Raw genomic sequence first — 21119 nt, 5'->3', positions numbered from 1 at the left:
TGCATTCATTAGAAGGGGTGTCCACAAACATTTGGACCTATGGGATACATATAATATGTTTGAAAAGCAGTACCTAAAACACAGTCAGACCACAGCATTAAGAAACAGAGGGGCGGTATATTGAGAGATTCTGATCATTCTTACAACTCAGCAGTACTTGTCTGATCAATGACATCAGGATAGATGATAAAACACCACACTTTGACAGACGCTCTATACGAAACATTAAACATGTAAACTGCCATCTTCACAAAGTGTCTCAGGGTAGTACAGCTGCTTGAGGGTCAATATAAAGAACTGTCTGATCCAGCAAGAGCCAACAATCTTCAAATCCAGTCCTGGAGAGCTGCTGTCCAGCACAGTCTGGTGAGTTCTCTGCTCAAACACACCTGTCAAACCTGACAAGTTTACCTATTGTGGAGTTGGAGTTTGCAAAGCATGAGTTCTCAGTTTAGCCGGATAATCTAATCCCAGAATCCAGTCTGTCCAGTGGGAGAAGATCTGACAGAACATTTGATATTCAACAATCTTCAACTTTGGATTGGCAGGAAAGTCACCAAACTGTAGGGGTCACCAGCTTTCCAGGCCAAGATTTGAAGAACCCAGGTTTACTGTTCAGCTGTACCAAGGGTGGGTTGTATTCAAGTTCTTTTAAATTACAAACTGACTGAAAGGGGGTGTGGCTTAAGACAGAACTGAGAGAAAGATGTTGTAAGTAGGTGCCTTTCCTAAGCCCAAGAGATTGCTGACCCAATCAACAATCTAGAAGGCTTTTGTAGAAGGCTTGTTTATTGGCTCTCTGATTCTTTTAGGAATTCAGACAATATCAGACATTTGTGATACTTGTAGTATAGAATTAGTTTAGTCTATGCCGTAAAGGCACTGAATTTTGGTATAAACAGCCCTAAATAACAATGCCAAGGCCTGAAAACGAAGAACGCATTTAAAATTATGACCACAAACATGGAAATTGAGTCTGCAAAGCCTGAGACACTTTATGAGTCTACCACCACAATACTTCCCACCTCAGGTCCATAATAGACACCTATGACAGATTAGGCCTTTCATTCCATTTTGTGTCTCCATCCACCCCCACCTTCTTAATTAGAAACACTGAGCCATTCATATCACACACATTAACAATATATTTAGGTAAAATGGTAAAAACCAACCTAACTGGACACAGCCTGAATCTCAAATGACTCCCCTAGTCCCTACACAGTGCATACAGGTCATGAAGTAATGAAGCTACAGTACTGTGAAGTCTTAGACAGCTAAGAAAACTGTTTATCTAAGCAGTGAACCCGTTTTAGACTGTAAAAACACTAGATTACGTTGCAATAAATACAGTGCTATTGGTCAGTCAACTTATGGGCATGTTGGCTAGGACATGTTTAGAAGAACACAGGTTGAGTTACTGATCTCTGTGAACTCCAGCCACTGTATGAATGTGTACAGCTCCACCAGGAGCTCACCTCATTAACTTTAACAAAGGACTGGTTACAAAAACTAGGTGTTGGAAGGGAACTAGAGCTTTGGTGAACAGATTTCCATAGTCTGTATTTTCTCAGCTTTCCAAATACTTTGCACAGTACTGTATCCATAGGCAGAGAATACTGAGATCCAGGCACAGAGAATATTATACCCATTTCGTTTTAGATTTGGTATCCATCTTAAATGTCTAAAGATGTATAATGATCTAAAAGAGGACATGCCTGCATATGCCCTTTGTGAACCTACCTGTACTGAAAATGGTCATTCAGACAGATGAGTGGTCTAGTATGCCAACCTTAAAGCAATGTTATTTCAGCAGTACGAGCCCTCTAAAGTACAGAAGCACCACTCAGGAGAAGTAGAAAAATACACTAGCAGTGTTCGGAGATCGCTACGTGAGGAGGACAGAAATCTGCAATCTGGACAGGAACTACAGTGCTGTGCAAACCTCAGTGACCACACTTTACTTTCTTGGATTCCAGTCAAAACAGGACATATCAGGAGATTAAATGTAGGATAAGGAAAGAGAAAGCTCTAAAAAATTACTAAAATCTACTAAATCAGAAATAATGGGACCCAACAACCATGCATGACCTTCTAGACCATTACATAACACCCCTATCAGATGACCAGCAGTTTTATCTTTGAGAAACAGATGACAATCAAGCTCCATTCTCTTTCCAAAGACATTCACAGGTCTTTGTGTCCGTCCATCCTTTCTTCCTTTAGGTCTGAAAAAACATGGAGCTGATCAACAAGCTCTTACTGAGAAAAGCAAACAGATAGACAGACAAAAACTGCTGAAGCTGCTGCTCTCAGAACAGTGGATCAACCTGTCCAAAATCCACACCTCATTATTATTCAATGCTTTAGGGAGGGCTTGGATTGAGAGACTTCTAAGACTGACCTTTGGAGGTGTGGAATAATCTCATTGCAAAATTTCAGAACACACCCACCACCATGTTTAACAGATGGTGTTTAACAGAGATGGTAAGCCCTAGATGTTGTGAAAGAGGTGGGGGAAGATTATCCCTGAAGACTGCTGAAGAATCTTTTCCTGATGCTGAGGAATGACTGACTTGTAATTAAAAGGGGTTTTGACTGGAAATCAAATAAATCAGGGTCACTTTGACTTTTGCACAGTACTGCATCAAGCAAACCTAATTCTTGTGGCTTTTAGCTGGGAAGTCGTGAAAAAAGCAGTGCACATGTAAATGAACTCATTTAACATTAATTACCAGAACTTCTAATATCTGACGAACATTTAGCATTATCAGAGGCTCATAAACACATCACTCCTTCATGTTCTCCTACAGTGAATAACTCACACAGATGTGTCATTCAAGAGCACATCAACCCAGGGATGCCCCTTCTATAGCACGCCTTCTCAATATTTCTCTACTACTGTCAGTCTGCTTCTCTTTAAGGAAAGAGCTGAAAGTTCCTCAGCAGCTTCTTCCATTTTCAAACATCAGTGTATCCTGAGGGCAGGTGGAGGCAGTCGGTTCGGATGTCTTGTTCTGTGTGTGTGTGTGTGTGTGTGTGTGTGTGTGTACCTCTGTGCAAGTCAAAGAGTAGCTGTGAGATCAAGATTCAGATCTTGAGGCTGAAAGTTAATGTGAATGTGTGTGTAACATTAGCTTGTAGCAGGGATTTCTGTTCCAGACACTACTTCCTCTGAGGTAGGAACAGAAACAGAAGCGGAGTCAGTGGCTGTGGGGTCGGCGGGTGGCGCCGCCTCTGCCTCTTCAGAGGGGGCGCTCTCGTTGTCGTCCTCCTGCGGGTAGAGTTCGGGGTATTTCTGCATGCATTCCTGCATGCCGCGGAAGTGTTCTATGCACTCAGAGCCCTTCACCTCCTCGTTGCTGTAGTGGAAACAGGAGAAGGCGTCCTTGAACTGCTGACCGCAGGGGCCACTGGCCATGCCGCCCAGACACGGGCAATTCCAGTTGATGTCCCCGTTGGGCAGAATCAGACCTAAAGGGAGTCACAAAGTCATGATATGAATGCAATCGCTCACCTCCTGAAACCAGCTGATAATAGCTTAGTACTTTCTCCTAAAATGCTAAAAAAAAAAAAAACAACAACAAAAAAAACAAGTGAAAGTTAGTTGGACCGGTTAGCATTTTTAAACATTTGCTGTTTATGCAGTTTAGTCACTACCTTTGTTAACTGTCTTAAATTAGCATGGCCAATAAGCGTGACCAAATGGTAGTCAGTTTATGCTAATAAGTTGCTAACTGTCATTTCAGGCATTGGCTGAGTTTCTGGACTGACCAAGACAAAGCTTTTAAAAAAAAAAATATTATAAAAAATTATAATAATTAACAAATATTGGGTGGGCAAATAAGCGTTATAAAACAAGTTAGCATGCTAATCCATCCATTTTTTAAATTTTATTTTATTGCTTATTTTGTGAAGCATCCTTTTTTTAAACTAAATTTATTTCAGTTCGCCAATTCTCCCCTTTCCTGGAGGAAAGCACTGGTTACCCAGCTCTGATGCATTGACCAGCAGATGCCAGTGACGGCCAGCATTACACTTGAGTGATGTGGGGGAGAGAGAGAGAGAGCCATCTACCCACCCTGGAGAGAGCAATGCCAACTGTGCTCTCACAGGGCCCTGGCTGCTGATGTCTAGCATCATGACCAAGATTAAAACCAGCGATCCTCTGGTCACAGTGACCACGCCTTATTCTGCTGGACCACTCTGGGCCCAAATTAAAGGAAGAAGCTTGTTTTTAAATATTTTCCAATCATTAAAATGTAGTCTATGAGTCAAGACATGTTTACACATTTAGTTTTACACTGGACATCTATTTAACTTCAGTGCTTCAGCTTCAGAACTAGGATTGCTTTTCATTTCCTATTGTACTAATTCACTAAATTTAAGTTAAGAGCTCACCGTGATCTTCATAAGGGTCATTAGGGTCATCTTCTACAAGCTCAGCATTGCTTGGTGCCTCATGGTCCTCCTTGGTCACGAAGATGATCTGATCTTTACCTGTCATAAAAATGAACAGGGGGAAGGTTTAGCTTGTGAAAAAGCAACTCAGCAAATAGTCAATGTCAGTGTAACCTGTATTAAATATCACAATATTGTTTATGTTTTTTTTAGTGTGTGATTTTATCATTCATATAACAATATTACAGTATTATTAATGGACACTGTCACATTGTCTATTCCAATCATTCTGATCAACTTATCTAGTGCAATTCCAATGCTGGAGGCCCAGTGTGTTCTCTGGTCTAATGTATACATATAAACATGAGCTTGTGTTTCAGGTGACCGCTGAATAAGCCATGATTCTTCACAGCACAGGTGACCAACCCCAGCCAATCCCTGTACAGTGATGTCATATCCACTTCCACTACTACAAGCCAATATGGAAGCCATAATGCATCAAGTTGCGTAAAAATATTTCCATGACAACCAATATGTAGAAGGATATTTTGACACAAAGCCAAAATGCACCAATTATTCCAGATTTTAAAAACTTAAAAACCAAGCAAAAAAACATTTAAATTAATAAATAACAATAACCATGATACACTAACAAAAGCATGCTGCGTAACAGCTTTTATCACGATAGCGATACAATATGCTCATGATAATGATAATACAGTAATATCGTCCACCTGCACAACCACTTCAGCTCCTCACAAATGGCTCGGGTGCCCCAATGGCAGATTAGTCCAAAGAGCAACACCCTGAATGCACCTCTCCACATTTTCTGAAGATACTTTTGGAAAGTTTGGCCCGGATTAGTTGGACCAGGTGTGGAAAAGTGTGGGAGCTGGTGGATATAATATAGCTGGCTCTATAATATGCAAAGCAGGGCCTGGGTTGGGATACCACCACTTACAGTAACTTTACAGTAATTTCAGTACAGTAGACTGAAACAATTGACAGTCACTGCACCATTTACAGGTGTGTCATCATCATCATCATCATCATCACCATCATGATGAAGATCTAATGGGCCTCTGTCAGTAAGAAATATCTGGCACTGCCATGGATCCGAAAAGCTGATGACATACAGTTCAGACTTGCCTGTCCGTATTAAACCCACACCGTGACACTACAAAACACCATGGCGGTCAGAAAGCGTGACCCCAGGAGCAGGTAGATGCTGAACTCAGCTAGATAACATGCTGCTGTGTTTAGACCTTCACCATATCTAACTAGATCTAACTAGTTTGCAGACCACGTTACGGCTACACACCACAGTAAAATCGACAATGTGGAAGTCTATACTCTGGCTATAGCAGAAGTTTGAGCCGAGCACAGTCGCGCACATCGGCTGTGCGTAACATTAACACATGGCGAGCTAACAGGCTAAAGCCCAATGACATTGAGAAGAGAAGAGCAGCAGGAGCGGCAGATCTGAGCCCCAACTCATAACCCAGCCATACCTTCCTGCTTGCAGTAGGACATGTTTGCCAACGGAGAGAACCGGTCACCCGAGGAAGGTCCTTTTCTTCTCCGTTTTCAGTGTTTGGTCCTGGACAGCACACCGGCACCAGCACGCCTGCTCTCGACACCGGACATTGAACTGAGCGACACGGCTTCTACCATACTGGCCTCCACGTTTTCATAATAAGAGTCCCCGGGCGAACATTACATTAATAACATACAAATCTAAATAAATAAAACCTCAAAAAGTGGGAAAATGTCAAAGTAATGTCTAAGGCAAAATAATAATAATAATAATTATTATTATTATTATTATTATTATTGATTTAAATGTATTGATTACTAATGTGTAAATGTTTGGAATATCCTGTGATGTGAATTAATTCTGAATCTAAATGAATGAATTGTGGCATTTCTTGTGTTTTCTCAACATTCAGTTAGTTAATTAAGATAACTATTGCCTTTAACAGTGAAACTAAGCAGGTTTGCAAAGTGATGTTGGAAACACATCGGAAGAGAATTGCTATTTAAAAAAAACATTCAAAATGATTTAAAAAGATTAATATTAGACTAATATTTTGTTATTAGAAAAGCGGTACGTTTACATGACTCTGGGTTAAAATAAATAAAAATATCTGCATTGTATTCATTTTTGCTACTGTTTTAGTCCCCTAAGGAGGGCAAAGGGCTATTAAATAAAGTAATAAAGGCTTATTTGTTTGAAAAAACAAATCTCAAAAAGGACGAGAAAATTTAATACAAAAAAAAAAAACCCACAAGGTTTTAGTGGGTTGAGCATGAAATGTCCTGTGATCTAAAAGGAACTGTGGCCTTATCACACCAGTAAATATTAGCAGTATGTATGTATTTATTGCTGTACAGAAGAGCAAAGCTTTGAAGTGACTCTGGGCTATGGGGCTAAAATAACTGCATTTTTTTTTGGTAATTCCTCCACTAATTAAAATATCAGATATTGGCCCACAGTTCCCATATCTGTGCATCCCAAGTGAAAATACATAGCACTACCATATTGCACATTAAATAATTCATATAGTATACTGACTGCTTATTTTGTACCAAATATGCCATCTATTTAGCATTTATGGATTCATTATTTTAATCAGAATTATTTTATCAAAGCTTGATTTGAAATGTTCTCTCATCACAAAAAAACTGTTTCAGACTACAGCATATTTAACTATATCTTGTTAAACAAAACACACTGAAATAGGCCAAGGCTGCTGTGTGTGTGTGTGTGTGTGTGTGAAAGAGTGAGTGTGTGAGTGAGTTATAGATGCTTAGCTGGTGTGTGTGTGTCAGAGATAGCAGCAAAAACAATGTAGTGTCATCAATCCTGAACATGAGTGAGGATTCATGAATGGGGTCCATTTTAATGAGGCCAAACCAAACAAGCCCCAATCTAGCCTGTAAACCTTAACAGGTTTAACTCTGTACATGGCCTGCGCTTGAGGACACAGAAACGTCAGAGGTCACGCCAGTGTTTTTAGGCAGAGCTGAGCATCAATTCACAGCAATCCGCCCGTGACAGTTTAACAAAGGCCTCAGATATTAAACCTGGAGAGGGATGTTTGGGCAAAGGGCGAGAGATTATATAAATCATTTGAAAGAGAAAGGAGTGAGGATTTGCTCTGAAAGGTTGCTCGTAGTTACAGTAGCAACACACACAGTTTGAAGTTGGAGCGCTTGCCAAGCTTTCCCTGTGCCTATTGTCAATACCAAACTATTCTGGAGGCGAATGTGGTGGAAAGAAACATGCAGTTAGATTGAAAACACACTCAACTATTAGCTCATTGAAATGCACTGAGCAAAACCCCTACTGTATATACAGTCATGCCCGAAAGTATTCATACCCCTGGCAAAGTTTGACTTAAATTTACTTTTATTTAACCAGAAGTTATATTTTTGCCTTGAAACGACACAGGCATCTCCCAGGAGATAACACGATGATGTACAAGAGGCATCATTGTGGGAAAAAATATTTCTCAGCTTTTATACACATTTGAACAAAAAGTGGCATGTCCAAAATTATTCATACCCTTTGAAAACTGTCACAGTATATGGGAAAATCCAAAGTTCTATACCATTCCAAATAGTCCAAGCTGTTTTAAAGCATCCTAATTACCCTGATTCATTGGGAACAGCTGTTTTAATCAACTCAACAGGAGAAAAACAGCAGCTCTCTGCAGTTGGTTTGTGGACAGTCATGGCTAAGACAAAGGAGCTCACTAAGGACCTGCGGCTGTGCATTGTGGCCGCTCACAAGTCAGGAAAGGGCTATAAAGCCATATCAAAATGTTTTCAAGTTCCAGTGGCTACAGTGCAAAGTATTATTAAAAAATACAAGAAGTTCCGCACTGTGGAAAATCTCAGAAGATGTGGTCGGAAGCCAAAAGTGACACCTGTGCTGGCCAGGAGAATAGTGAGAGAGGTGAAGAAAAATCCAAGGATCACCACCAAGGCCATCCTGGTGAATCTGGACTCTGCTGGTGGCGACATCTCAAGGCAGACAGTTCAACGGACACTGCACACTGCTGGGTTCCACGGACGCAGGCCAAGGAGGACACCACTTCTCCAGAAAAGGCACACAAAAGCCCGCTTGACCTTTGCAAATGCTCATCTGGACAAAGAAGAAGACTTCTGGTGTTCTGTTTTATGGTCAGATGAAACAAAAATTGAATTGTTTGGCCACAATGATGTGTGCACCATTTGGCGTAAAAAAGGAGAAGCCTTCAACCCTAAGAACACCATCCCCACTGTCAAACATGGTGGTGGGAACCTAATGTTTTGGGGGTGTTTTTCAGCCAATGGACCAGGGAACTTGATCGCAGTAAATGGCACCATGAAAAAAGAGCAATACATCAAGATTATCAACAACAACATCAGGCAGTCTGCAGAGAAACTTGGCCTTGGGAACCGGTGGACATTTCAGCACGACAACGACCCAAAACACACAGCCAAAGTGGTGAAGAAATGGTTAGCAGACAAAAACATTAATGTTTTGCAGTGGCCCAGCCAGAGTCCTGACTTGAATCCAATTGAGAATCTGTGGAGGGAGCTAAAGATCAGGGTGATGGCAAGGAGACCCTCGAACCTCAAAGAGTTGGAGCTCATCACTAAAGATGAATGGGCAAAAATACCAGTGGAGACATGCAAAAAGCTGGTCAGCAATTACAGGAAGCGTTTGATTGCTGTAATAGCCAATAAAGGCTTTTCTATTAATTATTGAGAAGGGTATGAATAATTGTGGACATGCCACTTTTTGTTCAAATGTGTATAAAAGCTGAGAAATACTTTTTCCCACAATGATGCCTCTTGTACATCATCGTGTTATCTCCTGGGAGATGCCTGTGTCGTTTCCAGGCAAAAATATAATTTCTGGTTAAATAAAAGTAAATTTAAGTCAAACTTTGACAGGGGTATGAATACTTTCGGGCATGACTGTATATATATATATATATATATATTATTTAAATAGAGAAGCAGTAAACACTGCCTCTGTTAAGTACAATATTCCCAGTAAATCAAGTATTTCATTACATAAATATCTTGAGTTTTGTTACGAGCTCACAGTTAAGGTTCCATGAAGATCCATGAAGATCACAATTATGTAAGCAATGCTGCACAGTTGAATAGTGCACCACCCTTTTAATATAGTTAAGCTTTATTGCAGGTTTTAAGCATATATGCTAAACATGCTCATGTGAGGCTCACATGGGTGACGCATGGGCTCTAAGTGAGTTTGTACATGTGTTGTTACTAAGACCCAGTTGGTCTTCCCAAATGGGCCCCATCCTAATCTCACATGGGTCCCATTTAGACCCCATGTGCAGTGTGCAACCAAGATGGGCCCCATGTTTAACCCCTCTTGGTCCCATCACTGACTCTTAACCCATGGACAAAATCTTCTGCTACCCAGTTGGACTAACCATACAGTCCCCACATAGGCATCTTATGTGGGACAGGTGGGGGTTGGGCTTTGCCTTTCTTACCGGCATTTGTGTATTTCTGAGAGTTTTCTTTGTCTTCCAGATCTTATCATAACTTTGATGAGGCATCATCAAAGCATTGATTACTTTTGTTATTGGGTCTTTAGATGTTTGAATAATGTTAACAAAAGGTTTGAAGAGTCTGAGAAATTACAAAAATGAGATATTTGATTTAGCCGACAGTTTCTGCTTACAACTGGGTACATGCCTTTAAGCCTGATTTGTAATCAAAGTCTGAAACCTTGTCAAAACCAGTAAAGTATGTAGTGAGTTGATTTTTATAAAGCATAATTGTAAAGATTACAATTATGCTTTATAAGATTATTAAGAAAAATGACAATATTGTGATGTTTGTTCAATACTGTTTTAATGTGAACTGTATGAAAAGCATCGTCCTTTAGCAGCCTAAACCTTGTCACCATCGTTCCATCACACAGTTGTACTTACATCATGAAATATATCATAATAGATCAACAGCAAATTTCAAAAATCATCTACAGTGGGATCAAAAAATCTATCTGAGAAGAAGATAAATCCACGAGAGGAGAGGTACTTTTCAAATAACAGCAAAGAGAGCTATCCTATCAGGTCTTTTTGGTATAATGTTTGATCGTTCTTGAGATTATCTGTGAAATTCACTAGAAATTACATTATTTATCTCACTTCCTACACAGCCTTAATCCTCTCTATCCAATCTACATCCTTCGATACACATGCACGCCATTAACCAGCTGCTAAGAGGAACAACAGAGCAAATGCATAGTAGAGTACAGCAGTACACTCAGTGCCACTCGATGACCACTTCAGACGGCCTGAGTTTTACATGGGTTATACAATGGTGATTTTTTGTCCTTATTACCACTTTATCTGTGTGATCTGTATAATAACCTCAGGATAAATCAATCACATATGAATTAAACATGTTGATAAATATAATGTGTGTAACCATTTTCAATCAGAATAGAAAAAAATCTATGGAATTCAATGGAAACCACTGTCAAGGATGACAGGTGGAACATTGGCCTTAAGTGGGTTTGCACATGTGCTCTTACCGGGTCCGATCATTACAGCCCACCCTAATCTCACATTGGTCCCAGAGTAGAAAACATTTAAATGAAATTCAATGGATACCACTGTCAGTAATCAAAACTAGGTATCTAGATGCGTCCTATCAGTAAAGTGGGTGGGGATGAGACAGGGTTAATGCTATGGGCACACCCACACTGAATACCATGCATTACTTCCCTGAGGTCCACTTATGGTTTTGTGTACTAAAATCTAATAATCGTTTATCTTTATTTGACCATTTTCCCAACTTTCCAACCTTTATCCCCATTAAACAGGCTAATTGGGCTACAGTGCCTTTAATGCTGGTATATTTATCCTGGTATATTCAGGCTTCTGTTCTGACTGGCTTTTATTGGTTTTTATAGATTAGTCGACGATTTTGATGAATCTGTAGAATTAAAGCTGATTGTTGGGTCACATTCGAAGCTGAGCTTTCGGATCCTACAGGTGGGACTGTACTTGGAAAGGGTTAAACTTGAATGAGAGTGGGTGAAAGCAGTATAAGCAGGTTTCTATGACATCCCATTTTTACCAATGTTTACATACCCAGTTTTTAATGTAAAGCAGTATCCTGCAGCTGCAGTAGAGAAACCCTGATCCTTTCCTTGCGGATCCTTCTCAGAGTAGGGCATACGCTTCAAGTCACAGCTTAGTATCTGAGCAACAGCTGGGAGAAAAATGCCTCAGATCACGTCAAAGATATGCACCGTGTTGACACCCAGACTAATCGGCGTGTGTAAGCATCTTTAAACAATGGCTCGAGGAATAATGGAACTGTTTGTGAACAAATATTTTTAGCGGAAACAGAACCCGGGGAGAACCTGAATGGCTTTAGTTCCTCAGACCTTTTGTTTCTGTAGCCGGCAGTGGTCATTCTGCTCCTTCTAAGAGTGGGAAAGGGAAAGGCGTTTTCAAGCTGTAAGCTGAGAAAAGCACATTCAACAACGTTATATACATCAGATTAGCCATAACATTAAAACCACTGAAGTTGAAGTGAATAACACTGATCTGCTTCCAATGGCACCTTTTAAGGGTTGGACATATTAGGCAGCAAGTGAACAAAACAATCAGTTATTGAAGGTGACGTGTTGGAAGCAGGAAAAATGAGCAAGGGTAAGAATCTAAGCCACTTTGAGGAGAACCAAATTGTGATGGCCAGACGACTGGGTCAGAACATCCCCATCAGAACAGGTCTTGCGGGGTCTTCCCAGTATGCAGTACCTTTAAAAAGTGCCCAGAGGAAGGACAACCAATGAACAGGTTTATGGGTGCAACCCATGGAGGCCCCACCCACAACTTAGGGGACCTGCTGCTAATGTCTTACCAAAGGACACATTCAGAGGTCTTGCGAAGTCAATTTGGGAGCTTTGGAGTTGTGGAGCTGTTTAGCAGGACGAGGGGGGTTACACAACAATAGGCAGGTGGTCTTTTTGACTGATTGGTGAATATATACAGAGTGGACCTGACCCAATTTTTGAGGATTTGATTTCACAATCACTGAAAAACGGGGCAAAACCTTAGACAGCTTGGAGGCCCGAACACTTAAAACAAAGGTTTTTCAAGGGTTCTTTAGTCAAGCGTTCCAGACAACTCTCTTCATGTCCAATGGTTAATGATTCCTTTTAATACATTGTTCTATATAGCACCAAAAAGGGGTTCAACTATTGGTACAAGTCAAACAGCCAGTTTCCAGTACTGTATAGAAGCCTTTTTGTCCTGGTTGACATTTTCAGCTATTGGAATTCTGAACTCTTCAAAATCAGTATCAGTGAAAAAAGGTTCATATTGGTCAAGCCCTAATCATTACGCACACTTTACCAGTTCAACGGCCTCCTTCATCAAACAAAAGCTTCCCTTTATTGAGTCCATTCTGGAGTGCTGCCTGCTTCCCGCCAGTCTCTGGTCCTTCACAAATCTGAGTCTACACAGCCACGGTGGTCGCCGAGGCCACGGGCGTGGGGGCAGCCTGGGGCGTGACCTTGGCCAGACGGTGCTCTTTGTTCGGGGAGCAGCTCCGGCCGCACAGCTGACAGGAGGCACAGCAGGAGTTACAGCAGGGCAGGAAACGACACACACTCACCCTCCACAGAAACCAGCCGGGCGACCAGCAACACCAGCAGAGCAGCACAGAGCTGGCTGCCACGCCAAGAACCACATACAGGGCCAGCAGAGAGACGTATGGCTGCGAGTCTGAGGGAACCACAGGACAGAGGATTAGTGAAACACACACTTTAATCATCACACACTCCCCTTAAAACACACTGAGTTGTCCAGGAACCCCTAACAGACTTGTATATGTGGTTTCTGACAATGGCTTTAAGACGCCTGTTAATACTGTGTTTAGCTATGCTAATGTACGCTTCATGTCCAAATGTTTGTGGACGTCCCTTCTAATGAATACATTCTGCTACTTTAAGTTGCACCCATTGCTGACAAAGTTGTGCAAGTGCACACACAGCTTGTCTAGTCCATGTAGAGAAGTAGTGGCAACAGAATAGGACTCTGTGGAGCAGATAATCATAAACCTATTGGCACCATGCCTAACACCATTGCCAATGATCCTTGGAATAATGGTTTGTGCTCCATCCAGTACTTTTAGGATGAGCTGGGGAGTTGGGGATGAGGTGGGGATAAGGTGGGGTGGTGACCAGCCAACATCCTGACCTCACTAACACTCCTGTTGCTGAATGGCATCAAATCCTCACAGCAATGTTCCTCCAAAATAGAAAGTAGAAAGCCTTCCTCCCTGGACAGTAGAGACATTTACTCCAACAAAAGCAGAATAAACTCTTTTTTAATGTCCTTGATTTCGGAAGAAATAATGAGTTAGCAGGTGTCCCAATATATCTGTCCATATAGAGTACTTGAGTCTGTGTTTATAGATAACAGTAAGTCATTCAGTATATAAGCAGAAGCATAAGCAGTTTTTTAGACATTACTGAGCAACTTTAAGAGTGCAGTTTACACAATGCTAACCTGTTATAGGCGTTATAGACCTCCTTTACTTGCTAACTCGTGGCTTTGGTGCTTGAATTGGCTGCTTCTATGCCTTTTAGCAAAAAATGATGACTTGTTATCACAAATGTTAACTTCGTATCTTGGAATTCTGACTTACTATGCACCAAAAATATGAATAAATATATAAGAATTAAATAATACATATATAATTAATAAATAATTCAAAAGAAAATAACATAGCTATTTCATTTATTAAGTCTCTGTTTCTGGAAGCAGGATATAAAAGATTTAACCTTTTAAATGACCATTTACTTATACTTTTTCTACTTATTCACTATACTTTTGACGGCTTTGGGTTTTTACAGTAAATATAAGTGCCAACACTTATACTGGTACTCACACTTATACTGATGTAAAGGTTTAACTATGCAGTTGGCACAGAAATAATTAGTGTACATAAGCTTCTATTGCTTGTGTAAAACTAAGGAAGGAAATTTCAGACACCAAAAATGTCTTGGATGATGGACTACAATTGGGGTGACGGGGAGGAAACAGTGTAAATTTGATTTGTGGCTAAACAATGCATTTAATACTTTTGTCATGCAGATAGAGTATTGATGCCACTCTAACCCGCCAAGTTTCATTACTACCGGAGTACATTGCTCTACTCTTTTCAACACTTGTGGACTTTCCAAATACAAAGAACCAATTTGGGGGTAACCAGCGTAGCATCTATTTGCAGACACATAAATTGCACAATGGTTTTAGGGCACTATCTGATCCTTGTCTCTACAGCTGACAGTTGATTTATTGCTGTGTCTATAGGAAGATACAGTGAGCATTCATGTGTTTCCCAATTAGCTTTATTGCCTTTGTCATTCACAGTTACACGATTTTAGTGGACATAAAAAAAAACAAATGGCCAAAAGAACAGCTGCAAGCAGATGGGTGGCCAGTGCTCGGTCATTCATTTTAAAGTACGTAATTCATTCACATTTCTTTTGGCTAAACAGAAAGGATAGATCTTGAAGAACACTATATACAGGGCTGGCTTTTGAAATACAGGACTTCACTGCTGACATGTGAGACATGTGATAAGTTTTCACCCTCATAGTGTTGGGGGCATTGCTAGTGATGGGGGTTCACATATTAGGAATTGGGTAATTGGCCTTTCAAATTGAATAGAATTCAGGGTAAAATTAGGAAACGTATATGTATAAATGTGATATTATTAATAATAATTAATATGACAACTAATTTAAACCATTTACCTGTTACTGGACATGAAATCAGACAGTCGTATACCCTCTTACAGGCCCCTAAATTTGCATTTGTGCTCACAAAAGAACCATCTTCTGTAAGTACCTGTTACCGAGTTCAGGTCAGGGATGGCATTTGGCCCGCTACACTTCTCTAGAGTCGATGCCCTGAGGGTAGGCATGTTCTGCACGGTTGGAGGAGGAGTCACTAAGGGTTGACGGGCAGCTGCTGTGGACGACAGACCTAAAACATAAAACAACGGCACCCCTTCCCTTTTAATAATGTCAAGTTGCGGGGAGCTGAAATCTAGGTCATTTAAATCAATACAAATAACGACTTCTGTACTGACCGAGGCATCCCGGGTAGTCCTGCAGGTCAGTCCCGTCGCCACAGTTGTCGATTCCTTTGTCGTCGTTACAAACCAGACTCATGGGAATGCACTTTCCATTGCGGCAGGTGAAGTAGGGTTCCCCACTGCATTCAGACTGATTAAACCCTGCAGAGCCAGAGTCAGTAACATTCACTCATTAGGGAATCCACACAAAAGCTGATATGGCCTACATGGCTTAACTGAAGATTTCCACCAAATAGATCCACCGACTTTTCATTCTCAGTGGGGCAATAATTAATTGGCAGTGTGTATAAGGCTAATATTTGACACATCATGTGCCTAATGTTAACCCCTGATCCCTAAGGGTGTGTGTGCAGGCCCATGATTTAATTACTTGTGCTTTAAACACTGCATTAATTACGTAATAGTTTTATAGCAGTTACTAATTTTAAAGTCTACATATGTAAATACTAAGGCTTAGGTCAGTATTGGGTCATCTAGCATTAGTAATAAGTAATAAAAGCCATCTTTGTTTATCCTTCAGTTATGTTTTGAATGGACTCCCACTGGGAGGGTTAAGGTTATCCAGATGTTTTCTGCTCAACACCATATATCTTACCCAGCCTGAATGATGTGAAGTCACCCACGAAGTCTACCCGAGGCTGGGTCCCCCTGGTCACCAGCCGCAGGGTCAGGTAGGGTCCAGTCGACAGGACGGGACGAGGTGGGCTCTTGCCACACAGCGGCGGGCCAATAGGAGGAGCTGTCTTATCCCGGCCATCGTAGAACTGGATGTAGGAGCCAGCATGGCAGGGGTCCACCGCACCCTCTCCGGGAGTAGGCTCCATTCGTGTCTCAGGCCGGGTCGGGCCTGAAAGTGGCAGCCCCTTAGCTGACTCAGCCGAGAGGGGCACAGGGCTGAAGGGGGACACTCTCAGCAGGCTGTAGACAAGGAAGAAACGGAAGTGGAACTGCACCTTATCCCGGGGCGTCGCCGACTGCATGGTGAGGCGGCAGTCCGTTCCCATGGTGACAAAGTAATACTTGCGCGACTCCTGATGGGATCTGACGACCATGCCATCCGCCTGAACTGTCTGGCCGCAGAAGTCGGCCACATTCACTGTTGGGACATTTACCCACCTGTCAGATTAATGTGCATTCCGCAGCCTTTCCCTACAGTGATATAGGACTGTACGTACAGTGGCCGTAAACAGACATCCGTGCCTCTCTCCTGACCTACTGTACTCCTCTGTACTCCACCGTTCTAATGGCAGATGAGAGCCCAAAGCAAACCTTAATTGTTTATCTAGCAAGACCACAAGGGGGAGTTGGCTCTGCGTCCCCCCATCTGCGGCAAGAACCAAATAATAGGAAGATTTATAACCGCTCCAGGGTTTATTAGCTTTGTCGCCAGGGGCAACCGGTGAATCCCTGATGCCTGACTTCCTGGAATGTCCTGAGAAAGCCTCCATCAGTGGGAAAGAAACAATACTTCAAAATATTCCGTAACCATGTTCCCTGAACTGAGTTTGCTAAAAAATGAGCAGAGCCAGAATGGCGGGTTCCTCGTAAAGGGTTTTACTGGTTAAAATAAAAACGCAAGCCTAAATCCAACGTAGGTTCCCACTTGTAATCAGGACCAGTAAAACCACAATAGAGAAAGTACCAAATGTAATAACGAAGATGTCATTAGCCACAACATTAAAACCACCCGCCTATTATTGTGTCGGTCACCCTTGTGCCGCCAAAACAGCTCTGGAGCACTTTTGGTAGGTACTGATCACTGCATAACAGGAACACACCACAGGAACACCTGCCTGATGTTTTGGAGATGTTCTGACCCAGACGTCTAGCCATCACAGTTTAGCATCTTAGATTCTTGTGCTCACACATTTCATTTTTCCTGCTTTCAGCACAATAACTTCAAGAACTGACTGTTCACTTGCTGCCTGATATATCCCAACCCTTGAAAGATGCCACTGGAACCAGATCATCAGTGTTATTTACTTCACCTGTCAGTGGTTCTAATGTTATGGCTGATCAGTGAAACATTAGTAACATCACATCTAAAGTCCCAGGTGGATTTAGTCGCAAAGCCTACACTTTAGAAATGTGTATTTATCAGCATGAATAACTGAACTAGTAAACCTAAAGAAGGCAACAAGAGATAATCTGGCTGATTTTATTCATTTTAAGCCACACTTACATTTTTTCTGTGCATGACAGCGTGGCAGTCTGGGTTATTCTCACAAAACATAACAAATACTGGAAAATAATAATAAAAAAATCTATTTTTGTGGATACAGTGTCCAGTCTGTTTTATTTTTGGATTTTAAAGTAATTTATTAACATATACACTAATCATACACTATACACTTATCTGAAATAAGGCTTAATAAAAAGTCCTGTATAAATGTATATGATTATATAATGGTAAATAATAAAGTCAAAATTAAAATGAATGAATTCTCTGAAAAATAAAAAAAAGTTGTCCAATGATGAGCAGAGCTGCAGATGATTCTAAAATTACTTCATGAAGTTAAAATTATAATAATATGAATAATCTCAAATCAAATGAATATTCTCTGTACTTTAGAAGTATGTTACAAAAATATTGTAGACAATATAAATATATATATAGGTATTATATGTAGTGAATATGTAGCGAAAAGTACCTTTTTATGTGTAACTTTGACTGTTTTGTAATTTTGCTGTCTAATTGCTCTGAATATGCTTTTATTGGATTTTTGAACTTTTCATATATAGTGAATATTGTGGGAAATATACTTTGCAATATAAATACTTTTGTGATACAACACATTATGTTGTTTTCCATATATTACAGTTTAAAAAGGATTAAAAAGCTAAATTTAACAAACTTCTTTTTCTCAGTCTTTTTTTTTTTACTTATATTAACTTATAAGCAGCTGTAAGCATCGCATAAAAATAACCAACATATGGGAAACATTGAATATAACATCTTTAATTGTTTTATATTTAATGTTTTATAAATTTGCTATTTAATTTGTTAATTTTTTTGCAATATTAATAATTTCTTGGCACAAAAGCTTAATAAACTAATAGGTAGAATGCAGTAGTATATTTTCCAATATAGATCATTTTGTGTCACAGAAGATTATTAAGCTTGTAAGCAAATAATAAAAGAATAAAAGTCACAGTGCAGCCTAGTTTAACTCAGGCAGATTAGGACTAAGTCTAGATCTGGGGACTGTTTTTAATGGGGATTCATCTGCTAGAATCAGGTCCACTGGGGCCTGTAAGCCTCTCAGGACCAGTAAAAGCAGCTTCTTGCAGGATAAGACAGATCATTACCCACACAAAGTGACCTCACCTCTCGCTGCTAAAGCCAGGACCAACAAATAAATTACACACACAGGGATGGGAGCCATTTCCCCGAGTGGCCAGAGGACAAACCAACGTTTGGAATAAATCTCCAACACTGAACCTCCATCTCCATACCTGTCTCGATGGCGTGAGCCCGCAGTGTCATTACGCTGAGAAGAACAAACCATCTGGACAGGAGATGAACGCGCTGCTGGTCGGTCGCTCTGGCCATCTCGGTCCTCTGAAGTTTGACTCCAAAAAAAAAAAAAAAAAGTCTCCAAACCCCCTTTAGGTCCCTCTGGGGGCTTTCAGCGCCATCTTACACTGAAATCTGCCCACGGCTGAGTCTCTGGGAGCGCTGAGCCACGCAGGTCTGGAGCTGCCCTCTCTGAGCTTCCAGCACTTCACCCGCCACGATGTGAACCCTTCATCATCATCATCATCCTCGTCCTCAACATCACCACTTTTGTCAAGTCCACGCGTCTGCGCCGTTTCCATGGCAGCGGCCCCCAAAAGTGGTGGGATGAGGTCTAAGAGGCGGGGCAGCAGAACCCCAGATGGCTCCATTCACTACCACTGTCCTCCATCCCCAGTGTGTGTGTGTGTGTGTGTGTGTGTGTGTGTGTGTGTGTGTGTGTCTGTGTGAACTCCTGGTTAATTATTTCTCACACAGGCCGACTACTTTTAGCCCCTGATGCTGCATATTAATGGAGGCCCCATACATCTTTCAAGGGGGGCTTCCACTTCTTTTCTGTTGGTCTAATTAAATGGTCAACATCAGGGCAGTTCAGTGGATTGGGATCAGACCCATATTTTGATTAGATCGATGGTTGGCTCTTTTAGGCCCAATCCAACTCCGACCCTTTGTTTTTGCCACTGTGATGGGGTTTCTTGGATCGGCAGTTGATTCGTTTACAATCTGGACATTGTACATGTCTTCAGTGGACAGCGGTACTTTCAGAAGACCCTGTATTGTAGATATGGTGATCTGGCTCACATGTTTCATGTAATAGCTTTTTTGTGAAGGAGCTTTAAGAGGCATTCAACTCCTCAGACGACGGGTTTCATTCACCACCACCGGACACAATTATTACTAGGGTTTCTCTAGGAATTCCCCTTTAGGTATAGGGAATCGACTAAGACCTTGTGTGACATTTGGCTCTCTGGTGACTCACAGACCTTTCCGTGACCCCTCATAACCCTAGTTTAGAGGTGAAGTTAAGAGCCTTGTTAAAAACGTTTATTTCACAGCTGTTTCTTTTTGCTTTTGTGTTTTTGACACTTTCAGTTTGGGGCGTTCTCGGTGTAACGAAACGCACTAGAAAATGTTCTTCCAGGTTTTCTTTCCCAAAATAAATATAATAATTGTGAATATTATGATAATGTGCATATTTACTTAAATGTTCTGCTTTCTTTTCATTCACTTTGCTTTATAAAACGTTTATACATGTGTGTTTGTGTTTACATATTTTTATTTTTATATAGACATATAGACAGAAAGATAGATAGACAGATAGATTGATAGATAGATAGACAGATAGATAGACAGACAGATAGATAGATCAATAGACTGTTAGATAGTTAGATAGATAGATAGACAGACAGATACATACATACATAAATAGACTGTTAGATAGATAGATCAATAGACTGTTAGATAGATAGATAGACCAATAGACTGTTAGATAGATAGATAGATAGATAGATAGATAGATAGATCAATAGACTGTTAGATAGATAGATAGATAGATAGATCAATAGACTGTTAGATAGATAGATCAATAGACTGTTAGATAGATAGATCAATAGACTGTTAGATAGATAGATCAATAGACTGTTAGATAGATAGCTAGATAGATAGATAGATAGACAGACAGACAGACAGACAGTAAATTGATCTAATAATAAACTATAGCAGTGTCCGACTTTTTATATAGGGGCAGTGGTGGCTCAGCGGTTAGAGCGCCGGGATATCGATAACAGGGTTGTGGGTTCGATTCCCGGGCTCGGCAAGCTGCCACTGTTGGGCCCTTGAGCAAGGCCCTTTACCCTCTCTGCTCCCCGGGCGCTGGAGTTGGCTGCCCACCGCTCTGGGTGTGTGTGTGTACTCACTGCCCCTAACACGTGTGTGTGTGTGAGTGTGTTCACTACCAGATGGGTTAAATGCGGAGGACACATTTCGCTGTACAGTCCACACTGTACAGTGACGAATACGTGCACCTTTATCCTTTATCCTTTTT

At 41.0% G+C, this 21119-nt stretch overlaps 2 protein-coding genes across 2 annotated transcripts; both read right to left on the bottom strand.

Moving 5' to 3' along the window:
• Window positions 1-17: 17 nt before the first annotated feature.
• On the bottom strand, window positions 18-6029 carry chchd4a (coiled-coil-helix-coiled-coil-helix domain containing 4a). Its single transcript, XM_072665868.1, has 3 exons — window positions 5910-6029; window positions 4399-4497; window positions 18-3471 (listed from the first exon to the last, which is right to left on the bottom strand). The coding sequence occupies exons 1-3, from the start codon at window positions 5929-5931 to the stop codon at window positions 3131-3133; spliced, it is 462 nt and encodes a 153-aa protein (XP_072521969.1). The 5' UTR covers window positions 5932-6029; the 3' UTR covers window positions 18-3130.
• Window positions 6030-10312: 4283 nt separating this feature from the next.
• On the bottom strand, window positions 10313-20360 carry ldlrad2 (low density lipoprotein receptor class A domain containing 2). Its single transcript, XM_072665875.1, has 5 exons — window positions 19015-20360; window positions 16154-16654; window positions 15553-15699; window positions 15309-15446; window positions 10313-13175 (listed from the first exon to the last, which is right to left on the bottom strand). The coding sequence occupies exons 1-5, from the start codon at window positions 19109-19111 to the stop codon at window positions 12907-12909; spliced, it is 1152 nt and encodes a 383-aa protein (XP_072521976.1). The 5' UTR covers window positions 19112-20360; the 3' UTR covers window positions 10313-12906.
• Window positions 20361-21119: the final 759 nt, after the last annotated feature.

Source organism: Salminus brasiliensis, chromosome 21 (genome assembly GCF_030463535.1).
Source record: "Salminus brasiliensis chromosome 21, fSalBra1.hap2, whole genome shotgun sequence".
Classification (NCBI taxonomy): Eukaryota; Metazoa; Chordata; class Actinopteri; order Characiformes; family Bryconidae; genus Salminus; species Salminus brasiliensis.
Note: the sequence above shows the minus strand (reverse complement) of the source record. Positions and strands in the feature narration are given on the sequence as shown.

Bases quoted from the DNA above. Each gene is read 5' to 3' on its own strand.
- chchd4a (XM_072665868.1), bottom strand. From the start codon at position 5,931: ATGTCCTACTGCAAGCAGGAAG. The intron at 4,498-5,909 runs GTATGGCTGGGT...TTTTTATGACAG, and splicing joins GTCCTACTGCAAGCAGGAAG to GTAAAGATCAGATCATCTTC. The intron at 3,472-4,398 runs GTGAGCTCTTAA...GACTCCCTTTAG, and splicing joins TGACCCTTATGAAGATCACG to GTCTGATTCTGCCCAACGGG.
- ldlrad2 (XM_072665875.1), bottom strand. From the start codon at position 19,111: ATGGCCAGAGCGACCGACCAGCAGCGCGTTCATCTCCTGTCCAGATGG. The intron at 16,655-19,014 runs GTATGGAGATGG...ATGTCCCAACAG, and splicing joins GGCTCACGCCATCGAGACAG to TGAATGTGGCCGACTTCTGC. The intron at 15,700-16,153 runs GTAAGATATATG...CTGGCTCTGCAG, and splicing joins CTTCACATCATTCAGGCTGG to GGTTTAATCAGTCTGAATGC.